General features: G+C 31.0%; 1 protein-coding gene across 3 annotated transcripts in view; it reads right to left on the reverse strand.

Moving 5' to 3' along the window:
* Positions 1-338: 338 nt before the first annotated feature.
* Positions 339-13,083, reverse strand: part of LOC148278831 (uncharacterized) — a 55,159-nt gene continuing 42,414 nt past the window's right edge. The window contains exons 2-4 of one of the 3 annotated variants that reach the window (XM_088230831.1): positions 3,976-4,051; positions 1,115-3,390; positions 339-749 (exon numbers count right to left, since the gene is read on the reverse strand). In XM_088230831.1, coding sequence (XP_088086957.1) covers positions 587-749; positions 1,115-3,390; positions 3,976-4,032 — 2,496 coding nt within the window. In that variant the 5' untranslated portion in view covers positions 4,033-4,051 and the 3' untranslated portion in view covers positions 339-586. Of the gene's footprint in view, positions 768-1,114; positions 3,391-3,975; positions 4,102-13,083 lie in introns of all 3 variants that reach the window. The other 2 variants (XM_088230829.1, XM_088230830.1) reach the window with 2 other exon arrangements.

Consider the following 13,083-nt stretch of genomic DNA (forward strand, 5'->3'; position numbering starts at 1 on the left):
TTATATAATATATATATATATATATAATACATTACATTTAAACTAAATTAAGCTTGTTTGTACTAATTCTTCAGCGTGCAAGTTGATAGATAAGTCTAGTCTAGTAAAGTCAAGTTGAATAATCACGACACCAGAAAATAATATATGCAATTCTCTTCGTTATAAATAGTATATTGATTTACTGTAGAAGTACTTTTTTGTAAACGAACATAAAATGATAATTTTTTAATGGTTATTTCATAACTTAAAATGAAATGTGGATTATCAATCTTCTGAAAAACCATGATTATTATTTTTCAATTATGTAAAAACATTATGAAGGTATTGAAAATCGTAAAAATTTAAATAGTTATTTAATTTATACAAAATATAATTACTTAAGTTTATAAATACATTATGTACATATTCAGAATTCATTTAATACTCAAAAGCATTAATTGAGTTTTTAATCTGTTCAAAACAAATTTAAAATAAAAATGGTTTAATAAAGGTAAGCGGATTTTTTCAACGTTTTAATTTTTTAAAGTATTATAACTATTAGATCTTAGATTACGTAGATTAACTTATAAATACGACAATATGGACTTTATAAATTATCCGGTCTCAAGTGAGCATGAAGTGGTGATTGGGGAATGAAGGGCTCATCATCTTCATACGTGTCCGTAGTTCCAGTCAGAAGTTGAAGATACTTGAAGGATCTTGATTGGATGGGGCAAGACTTTATCTGCTGGCGTCTATTTGGCTCGTAACTAAGTGTGCCAAATTCTCTGTAAAACATGAAAGAATCAACGATTTACAGTGAATGTTGGGCGTTACCGTCCAATAATAATATTTAAGTATCACAATGATTCCAAAGAAGCATAAACAAATTAAAAGCATGTTATTTGAACTACTAAACGGATTAAAAATCTGGCTAAAATATATTCGCCAGTAGATTAACAAGGTCAACAAATCTTCCCACTGACATATAAATGTAATATTTGTTCTGGAAATATAACCAAAAGCCAACTCTCGTTTAACGTTGGTGAGATAAATATATCAAAATGCTTGGATAGCAATACAAGACAAAAATACAAGACAAAACATTTTCAGCCTATTTATAAGTTCAGCTTACCTTGGAATAACAGGCGACTGCAAATCAGCGTAGACATACTGCGGAGTCTGCCTATATGGACTATTTCTCGATTGAGGCGTGGGAGTTCTATCGAATAGGTACGGTTCTGGAGAGAATGCTGCACTAGATTCTGATGAAGATTCCCAAGGATATGTGTATGCATTGTGATTTATGGGAGCGGCTGGAGTACTGGTTGGATGGCCGGCAATCTCCACGGTTATCTCTGGTGTTTTCCTTATTTCTCTGGCAGGAGAACTACATGCAGATGAACTCGATGTACTTTTATTGATAAATGAATTTACAAAACTTCTTCTCAATTCACTGATCTTTTTCCACTCTGGTATATCGACCTCTTTGTCTCTAGATAAGTCCGCTTTTCTTTCTTTCCATGTTTTTGGGCGAATCGTTTGATTCCAAAGGGGATTAGTTACAGGTGAAGATTTATCTTCCACATTTGATTTGCTATAATTAAGTTTGCAGGTTGGTTTCCATTGCGAAGGATTACTTAATTTCGTAGGTGATGATTCTTTTAAAAGTCTAGACTCTGATAGCTCTCGCAATTCTCTTCTCCACGGAGGCTCTATATCTTCTTTGTAAAATTCACTTTCTTCTTTTGATGCGCGTTTTTGATTTGCTATATCTCTTAATTCCCGTTTCCATGCTGGTTCACCGTCATTATTATCAGAAGCATTTACTGGAGTCAATTTTTCTACAGGATTAGGCTTACTCCAAGTATTGTTTAACCAACTTTTTTCATACTCGTTGCACGTTTTTATAGGTTGAACAATAGAATTCACTGGTTTTGGAGATAAACTTCTTAAAGAGCTCCAAGAAACATCTTTTTGATCACAAGATTTAATAAAATCATTTTGTTCACCCGCAGGGTTTTCTTCTAATTTCCAAGGCGGAAGAATTTCAATTTTTTGAGCGTCACTGGGAACTTCTTTCTGTAAGTTTCGCTCTATTAATGATATTTTTGGTGGTATTCTAGTCAGTAAATTAATTGAATCCTCTTCACTCAAAGCCGAACATTCGCTTAAAAATGAAAATCGTTTGGAACAAAGACTTAAACTTGGAAGGCTATCAAGATCATTGTTGAGACTTTTGATATTTTCCGTGTTTCTCCGTGCTACTATAGCGTCCCGATTTTCTCTCATAAAATTATTATCTCGTTTATTTATTGAGTCAGATATTGGAATTGAACTAACCGAGTTATTCTTTTGAATTTTTTCATCTTGCGTTCCGGTTTCTTCTTTAAGAATTTTAGTTGAATCTTCTTTACCTTTCATTTCAGATAGAACTGTTTCAAAAAGTTTTGTATCGACATTAATTTTAGGCGTGATATCGCCATCGTCATCTGTTTTTTCGATAGATTGTTTTCTCTTTTTGTCTTCAGAAAATGGTGAATTCGCTTGAAAACCATTTATATTTTGTTGATTTTTTAAGGACTCGTCAACATTGAATATTTTACTTTCGCTTTTTTCAATATTTATTACTGGAGTTGGAGTCGAAGATTTATCGCATATATTGGAATTTATATCTAGTTTGCTTACTGGCAGAATATTTTTTTGGGTATCGATATGATTCATTTCGTTTTCTTGCTCTTGAATAGAAGTATCAGGATTAATGGTATTGTCAATTTTATTTTCACTCAAATTTAATTTTTCGTATTTTTTCTCACTTAATTCTTGGATTTGTTTCACTAGTTCTTTGACTGTTTCTTTGACTGCTTCTTGCACTGTTTCTTTTACGACATCGTTTACGGGGTCATTGACTGATCCTTTATCATTAGTCATATCGAGATTATTTAGTTTTAGTTCCTTGGCTGAATTGTTATCCATATGATTTTTTTTTTCTTGACAAGAGTTTATATCTTTAGAAGAATCCGAACCGTCTTCAGCTTTCAAATCCTTGGTATTATTAATTTCTAATGCGCTATCTATGGATTCACTTCGACTATAAGGTCCATTGGTTTTTTTTAATAGTTCTTTTGGATTGGCTGGAATTTGCATCATTGGAAAGACTGCAACGGGCATATTGTAGTAGTTATTGAGAGATGGTTTTACTGTTGGTGAATCGCATGATGGTGTGAAAGGAGGAGGTGATGGCTTTTCTTGCACACCAGGACTCATGGCATTTATCATAAGACGTCTCGCCATTTTCTCTGATCGAATTTGAGAAAGATCTAGACCACCAGGTGTATAAGTGAATGGTTTCTTTTCTTTATTCATCATCGCATTTTGAACACAAGCAGGAGGTTCTCTCGGTGAAATTGGCTGAAAATTAAAACAAATATATGAACTTTTTTACAATTTAAAAAATATCACATTGAGTTTAAATCAAATAAGTTAATATCTAACAACACTTATTTTTTTATTTATTTAACATTATAAAAACATGTATATTTTATGTAGATATATTATAAGGGCAAGCAGTCAGCCTACAGGCCATAGTTTCTTCCAAACCGTTCAGTTTGAGAAAATAAGAAAGACATGTACATATTATAGGAAATAATACAGAAACTTATAATTTTATACAAAATTTGAACCAAAAATAAAATAAAAATCTACACTTCACTATGAAGAGGCACAATACTCAATCTTTATAAGTTAAAGTTGCAAAAAAATTCATAGGTGCGTAGATTTTTATAATTACTGTTATCAATATGTATATTTTGGGTGATGGCGTGTAAGTTGGATTCGTTCCGACGTTTTTGACTACCAGGACCCATCTTCAGAGTAAACTGTTTGTTTACCACAGTTTACTCTGAAGACGGTTCCTCTAATGGTAGCCGAAACGTCCGAACACAAGGTTAATACATTTTTTACGTTACATGTAAAATACATAAAATTTAAACTTACTGGACTTTTGATATCCTGCGTTGGACTGAAAATACTTCGGTGGTCAGAGTTAGGCATGGTTGAATATTCTTGTTTCCTGCAAAAAACGTAAAACAAAAATCTTTAATTTATATTTTATTTAGAATTCTGGTTTTGGTGTGATTGAATAATAATATTTTTTTTGTTTTATTGACCATATTTTGAGTACATCCAAATGCTCATTCATCAGTTAATTAATATTAATAGATTTTATTTTTTAAAACATACAATTCCATAACTTATTCTAGTAGTTTAAACGTCAATTTGTTATAATTTATGACTAGTGAGGTAGGTTTCTTCAAAATGAAAACACGATCTTTACGACAGCATAAAGCAAGTGCATCTAACATGGAATATATTATCATCTTAATGTACCCTTTGTTCGCTTTATTGCCACGATAGGAATCGAATTAGCCTATCTTCGCTGGAAACTGCCGGAGGGAGTTGCTTCAATATTTTATCGCCAATTATTCCGATGCAGACGGAATGCATTAAGTACACGCATCACAAATCTTCCTTAATCCACGGGATCATTGGAATAAGTTGTGTTTTAGAAATGTTACTATCTTGAAGATCTATTTGATACAAACCGCTAATGAACTAATTCTGCGTCAAACTAATGGGAAATATTTGTGTGATGGTTTATAATAGAAGAACTCGTAAAAGATTGAGATTCTGAATGCATTAAAGGAATTAAGTCAAAGAAGGAATCGTGTGTTAGAAATACCACATTGTAAAACGAGGATCGCACAGAAACATGCATATTTTATAGGCCAAAAAATTTTTTTTTTTTTTTACTGATAATATTTCATTGATTCTAAACATTCTAAATTTTCCTTCTTTTAAAATAGATGCACTATCCTGGATTTAAACTAAAGATATGAACTCTTATTTATTTATTGACACTTTATATACATATACAATAAATATACATATAAGGGCGGGCATATTGCCTTAAGGCAATTTCTTCATTATAAATAACCTACCCAAACCGTTCAGTTTGAGAAAATTATAAATATATGGACATATTGAATCTTACAATTTTATAAAAAAATTAAAAGCAAAGATTAACAAAAATAAATATATGTATAAAAAAAATAACACTTTACTATGAAGAGAGGAGAGGGGATGGGAAGGAAAGAAGAAGGATAAAGAAACAATTTAAATATTTAGATAGTGACATTTCAATCTTGACTTAAATGTAAATAAAGAAGGGGCGTCTCTAACATTAGTGGGTACCCAAACCGTTCAGTTTGAGAAAATTATAAATATATGGACATATTGAATCTTACAATTTTATACAAAAATTAAAAGCAAAGATTAACAAAAATAAATATATGTATAAAAAAAATAACACTTTACTATGAAGAGAGGAGAGGGGATGGGAAGGAAAGAAGAAGGATAAAGAAACAATTTAAATATTTAGATAGTGACATTTCAATCTTGACTTAAATGTAAATAAAGAAGGGGCGTCTCTAACATTAGTGGGTAGATTATTCCACAATCGAGCGGCTACTACTGTGAAAGAGGAGGCAAAAAAATTAGAGCGATGACGGGGAATTGAAGGAATATAAATGTTCAAATATGGGCAGAATGATAATTGTTACACAGTGTGTAAAGTGGCTACTTAACCCAGCCATTGACAGTTCATAAGCCCTGTAGATGCCTAGACTTCTATATTACCTTCTCTTAAATGTTCTTCATTTCTGTTGTAATATGTTAATCAATAACAGCGTTGTTATGTTATTGCGACAACCGGCAACAGATCCCCGGTTTCAGGGGTAGCCATGTTTTTCGACGTTTAGCGGGTACAAATAATTTGTACGGGGTCCAACTTTAAAATGTCAGAAACACTCACCTACCTCAACTTGTAACGTCGTGAGTGATGTAAAATCATAGCGATGATAATTCGATACATTAAAAGAATTCCTATCTTTAGCTTTGTTTGATAGTCATTTTTAAAAAAATAAGTAAACAGTGAACTTTCTCTTCTCCTTATCATTAAAATTAATGAATTATTCTGCCAGATTTAATATAAAATATTTAGATGGCTATTAAATATAAATAACATTCCTATGAGGGTGTAACTTATAGAACTTCATAACCTTTTGATTAATATTAAATAATAAAATAATCAGAAAAGTCAGGTTCCTTATGTTTTTCGTAAGTTTATTATATTTTAGTAGACCATTTTCTTTCACTTTATTCCAATTTATGTTTTTTGATGTGAAACAAAGATTTTCATATTATTTTTAAAATACAAAGATTATTACATTATTTTCTTGTTCACGAGTATATGTAAATCAAAATTAAATTTAAATAAATTATAGTACAATGTAAATATATTTTTTCCTCAATATGGTTTTGCCCAGTAACGGAATTTTATTACTTTGATAATGATTTTATGTATCAAATTTTTAAAAATATGTATGTGAAAAAACTACATGAGTTTCTTTATTATTTTATGTTAATTTATGAACTAAAAAATGTTTGTATTTTTCATTTCTTTATTTGGTTTACGAACAACATAGTATAGTATTAAAAAAACAGAAATATTTACATAAAAACATACATTAGATATTTTCTATCCATTGCGTACCAACAGTGTTCTTAACATAATGTATGTTGAATACACAAACTTATAATGATTTAAAGTTATCGATCGATAAGATATATTTATTTAAAAAGCTATTTTTACACTATAATATTGCATAGTCACTGGAATGTCACCCTGCGTAAGTCTGATCATTTTAACCTTATTTTATTTTATTTTTATTTTATTGACATAAACGGCAAATCTGCCTTTTACAAACATTTATAATATTAACATATTTGGCTAAATATATATTTTTTTTAAACACGAATAAACCAAAAATTATAAAAATAAAATAAAATAAAAATTATAAAAAAAAATAAACCAAAAATTATACAAGATTTATATTTAAAAAAATAACCTAAAAATTATACTGCATATTCAGTAGAAAGTTTAAATAATAAAACGTTCTGCAGTGAAACAATAAGAAAATTATAAGTACTATTTCACACAGCTAGGCAAAGTAAACAAAAAACTGTATATATATATAGTATGAAATGCATGAATAAACAAATATAATTACCATTCACCATCTTTGAAAAAGTTCAAAAGGTTGGTTTTATAGGAACAATACCCTACACTAAATATATCAGATCCGTGGGAATAACTATTGCCGAGTTCATGAAGTCTATTTAATACGGCATTACAAGTTTACACTGTCCGTGAATTGTTGCTACAAAACGGTGGCACCTGTCTAGTCATTTTTCCAGGCACCCTGAAGTTGATGAGAGATAATAGTTCAGGGCAATCCCTTATGTAACCAAAAACGATCCAGATTTTATAACGCTGCGATTAGCGTACTAATGCAGTGTTCTATGCACCATTATACTTGAAAAGCGAATGATGAAAAGTTATTAAACTGAAATTATTGTTAAAATTAGAAGTGACTGACCGAAGTTTCGTTCTTGGTTTCAACCAGTTTTGGCCAGCAAAACGAGTTTCGGCCGAGGTATTGGCCAAAAATTGGCTGAGTTGGGAAACTTCGGCTCAGCCGAAACCTGCTGTCGAGATCTGTCGAATTACGTTCGGCTGTACTCGGGTGCATCTTGTGGGTCGTGACTCAGCCGCGTGCCCCGTGACTTAATTTTGTTTCGGCTTTCGGCTGGTGGGTATAGTATAACATAACAGCGAACCAGATAACGGTAAAAATAAACAAATTAAAGCATTAAACTTATGCTTTTTATTTCATTTTGTATTTTATTTAACACTTATTTTTAAGGACACTCACCAAGGTTTAAAATGTATGAAGCCTGTGTAAAAACTAAAATTTGTTTTACGCAACTACTATGGGGAGCAGGATATCAAAATGACATAAACAGACTACAAAGACAACAAAATAAAATATTAAAGTTAGTATATGACCTTCCCTATCTAACTGCAACTAGAGAACTTTTTGAACAAACTAAGCAATCAAATATAACTGAACTCTTTCAACTAGAATCATTTAAATTTATCCATAAATTAGCCACTAATGTAATTGTAGACGAAGAACTGAAACTTGTACAAAATTGTAGTCAACATGGACATAATACGAGAATATCAGACAAATACCATAAACAACTTTCTAAAACATGACAAGGGCAATCAAGACTAATGAACCAGGGACTGAAATTAGACAATAAACTACCAGACAAAACTAAACAAAAGACTCAGACAAACTTTTCAAAAGATGTAAAAAATATTATTTTGAACAACAGAGAATGAATGAAAAATGTTTATATTTTTTTTTGTAAAATGAATGTAATAATCCGTAAGGGTTTATAAATAAATTTTCAAATAAAAAAAAAGAAAAACAATTAAAACGCATAATTTTCGGCGTTTTGAAGTGACTTTCAACTTATTTAAATATGTTTCGGTTTCGCTATGGGCTAAAATTCTCATTTCGGTTGGTCGCTAAAAATTAACCTTTTAATATAAAAATACATCTTTTACACACTAAGCAAATTAATTCTAACGATCTCCTATCAAAATATGTGCTTTTATAACTGTAAGGAATGTAGGTATATTGTTGGTGACAACAATATATCTACAGTCGTCTGCATACCCAAACAGCTTGGCAAGTCATTCTAGATTTGTCTCTCCTAGCAAACAGTCGCTCTCTTATCACAATATAATATAAGCATTTAAAATAAAGTACAGTCAACTACAATAAGTCTTATTATTGATCTTTAAATACCACCATAGGGTATAACAATAACCAGTTAAAAACCTGCTCATACATTATGTTATTGGATTGAAAAACGATCAATAATAATGCATCAAACGAAACATAATAATAATAATTAAACTAATCAACCTGAAAAAAATCGGTTTCTTAAAGTTATGGCCAATAAGAACACTTATTCGTTTGTAATTTATCAGTACATTATTTTTAATATATTAACATTTTATTTATGTCCTTTGTTTTTATGTGCACATAAGCATAATATTACTCTGGACATCTACACAATGCACACATCGTGTTATGACGTTGAAATTATCTATCCATTATTAATTTTAATCAGTATTACTCCATACTATGTGCGCGCTACACAATACAAAGTAACCACAATAACTATCGGACATAACACCCTCGCTTTGATCGAATCTCCGCAATATTCCACTAGCCCGTCAAAGGCTGCACTCCCTAATCGCCTCGTAATCTAGGTCTGGTCTTCCACGGTGGTTGCTGTTTAATCTCCAGGGCGGTGCAAAGGAAACCAGAAATGTCGGCCAAGCGAACATGACTCTAATAGCAGAAAGAAGTATGCGCTATTTTGTAAATATTTTTTTGGTTAAAAAAAGATGAATGAATGTAGTATCTGAGGCCTAAAATCTATCACAATACATAAAAACAGTATAATTGATTGGTTGATTCACAAGAACCAATGACGTTGTTCAAAGTAGTCTCTTTTTATTATTGTTTATACATATTTTGAGAAACTTGGCCGTACAATTACAGTTAAATTATTTAATTTTTATAGTAAGTAATGTAATAATTTTTATGTATGCAAGAAAAACGATTTGCTTGTGAATGTTAATAAATCGAAAGTGATGGTTTTTGAATGGGATGAAAATATAACTTTATGTGAGATCAGTGAGAACGGAGATATTCTGAATCAGGTAGAAGAATTTGTGTATCTGGGAAGTATGCTTACTAGGGATGGAAAGACCGAGAAATACTTGAAAATGGACATGTCAAAAGTAGGAATAATCGGAGTTTGTGCATGAGAAGATGTATGAATGTAGAGGAAGCGAGGTCTGTATTGCCAAGATAGAGTGATTTGGCGTTCTATTCTCTCTGCCTATCCCTACGGGGAAACGTCGTGATGGTTTGTTTGTTTGTTTTATTTGTAATAAAATAACTTATTTGTCCTTAATAAGTGATTGTAAAATAACATTTTTTAAATAAATTTCCTATGGCACTGAACTTCCTCATTCTATGGTTATTTTTTTATTCAACAGTATCTACTTTTACAGCAGGAAAACGTATTCACAATTGTTAAGAAATAATTTTTCGTTTTATAATGCCGTTTGTCTTACCGGTTGTAAAATTAAAACTGTAACGATCTTTATGTCTTACAATAACTAAAACCATAATTCAAACCATAACATTGGTTTTCAGAGTCTGAAGCATCTTAACCCTTTTACGCTTAAAATTTATTTAAAGATTGCAGGTTTATATAAAATATAAATAATTAGAAAATCAAAGAGTATTGTATTGATTGTTTTCATCAGTGTTAACGATATGAAAATAGATCTTTTATTGCCCATCTGCAATTTAAAATACTCTTTTTTTTAATATCCGTCTCAGTAAAAAGCTTGAAGGCTTAGAAAAGTTAAAAATATCATGATTTTTCCTTTTTTAAACACGAATCTATTGAAATTGTGACATAAAATTAAAACTGTCATATTTTAAGGTATTTCTCATTAAAAAAAATATTCTCAAAAGTTGTATAAAACTGAAATATAATAACTTTTTGACTGGCAGATTATGCTTCTTGAAATTTAGACTAAACTTAAGTATTATCAATTTTTTAAGCATTAACTTTGTGGTCAAACATTTTACTAAACGTTATCAAATATTACCACTTACCGACTTTTCTATGTCTACCGGTTTCGAGACGTGATCAATAATCAATTAGTAATACGAAAAATACTAAGATAATACTGTTCAAAATTCTGATCAACCCAATTATGACATGTGCCTCCAAAACCTGTGTTCTGACGAAGAATATTGAAGAAACCACTGGAGCTTCCGAAAGAAGAATCTTCAAATTTGTATATGGCCCTGTTAGAGAAAACTACCGTTTGCATCATCGCTACAATAGAGAGCTAGAAATCTACGGAGCGCCCGATGTAATCAACTCCATCAAGGTGGGCGCTTGAGACGGGCTAGCCATTAGCCGTATAATTAGAATGGATGACGAAAACCCCAAAAAACGACTAATTCTATATTTACCACAAGAACGACGAAGACCAGGAAGGTCAAAAATGCGATGAATGGACTACATCAAAGGGCAGCAGATCAGAAAGAATGGAGGATATTCCTGGATTTAGCCAAGGCCCATGTAGGGCGGTCGAGCTTATGATGATGAATGTATTGAGTCTCCCGAATAAGAGACGGGTTTGTCTCTAACCGATAGATAGAATAAGAAGTAGGCAAGTGGTTTTATTATTATATTTTACAACATAAATTAATGAAAACCATTTAAGCGTGTGTTGGAAAGGGTTTATCACTTTATCGGTGGTATCACGGGCGGTGCGGTTCGATATACTAGCCATGCCCATCTTCAAGTGAAGAGAATTATTACTGTAAAGACACGGCTGTTCCTATAAAGTAAATATTATTGCTTCATTAAACCAGGTTATATTGAAAATTATTCAAAACCATATAATTTATTACTCAATTCTCGTATAGTACTCGTATTATAGTTGCTTCGATGGTTTCCAGTTAGAACCAATATTAGAGGAATTTCGTTATATTCCCGATTAGGCAGATTTTTTTTTCTTTTCAGCAATCCTTTAATTCTATTTCAACTATTATGATACGAGTAATATTGAAAGGGTACACAACAGAAAATAGGCTCCTTGCGTTTCTTTGAGTTTCGAGATATTAATTAATACCTTTTTTTTCTTAGTGTCTTTAATATAATGAAATTAGTAGAATAAAATAGTAGGAAAAAAATATAGCAGTTATAATAATTATTAAAAAAAAAAATACTAACTGTAATAAACAATTGATATAAATACAAAAAAATAAAACAAAGGTATACATGACCAAAAGGCGGACACCAAGTCATTGGAACAATACGCACCATTCTTTGGTAAGTGCACACATGTGCATCTACCATCTTCCATGGATCAACATTTAACCTGTTAGCTATATGTCCGGTAGTAACTACCTACAATCTACAAAAACTACCCTTCTGGGTACGTATTCTGATGGGAAGTAAAAATTTATCTTTAATTTTATCTACAAAGTAAAATTAAGTTTTCTGTATGAAAAATAACTCATGTTTACATTTTAATATCTGAACATTTTCAATAACCCTTTACTGATGAAGATACTTTCAGTTTTCATACAAATATACACACTTTCAGACATAAATATGAATACTAGTTTATACCGTCTCAGTATATACCGATGAAGATAGCAGTGGCGAGCGGTGAGTTTTTAAATTGGTAAGCTATGAAAATTCTGATAAATAATTCTGTCAATTCATCACACGACTTGGAATTTTTCGGGATAGATCTTCCGGCTTTTCGTAGATCTCTTAGCGACTAAACAGTGTGGGATGAAGTTGGATTGGCGTGGTTTAGCTCAAAGTTTCTGGTCTTTCGTTTTTTTGAATATATTGTATACTATTATTGTTTTGCCCTTGTTTGTCTTTGCTAAATAGTTTTATGTTCTTTTTGTTCAGTTTCTTGCAATTATGTTTCTTCGTGTAACTGTTGTAATTGGCTGAGGCCGTATGTATATAATAAAAAAATAAATAAAATAAATGTCCATAGCGGTAGTATGGCATATAAAAAAAAGTCCATTTTATATTTAATAAATAATTCCTAACAAATGGCTCCAGCGGCTAATAGTTTCAGTAAAAATATTTTGTAATGTAGCACAAACATATGATTCAAAAAATACAATTTAAAAAACCAAAATTGCAAAAAAAAAATTGATACTCCATGGACTCGAACCCCCGCCTACGTCATTAGGAAGCAACGACCCATCCGCGCAGCTTTTCCGCGTTTCGGGCTAATGGTCGAAAAAGTAATTAATAAATTGTATAATTCATTAGCGCACCGGTGCATCTTTGGTTAAGTCAGACTATATATATAACTTGTCTTGAAATAAAACACTATCTCTTAATAAATGATAATAATTAAATAATTTAAAAGTATTCCTTACCGAGTACGATAGTTCACCAAACAAAACATAAATTACGTTTAGGAATCATTGTTTCATCGACTTTTATATCACATTATTATTTACAAAACGACATAAGTTATACATATTT

Source organism: Micrasema longulum, unplaced genomic scaffold, assembly GCF_059751315.1.
Source record: "Micrasema longulum isolate JH-2025_06_02 unplaced genomic scaffold, ASM5975131v1 h1tg000821l, whole genome shotgun sequence".
NCBI lineage: Eukaryota > Metazoa > Arthropoda > Insecta > Trichoptera > Brachycentridae > Micrasema > Micrasema longulum.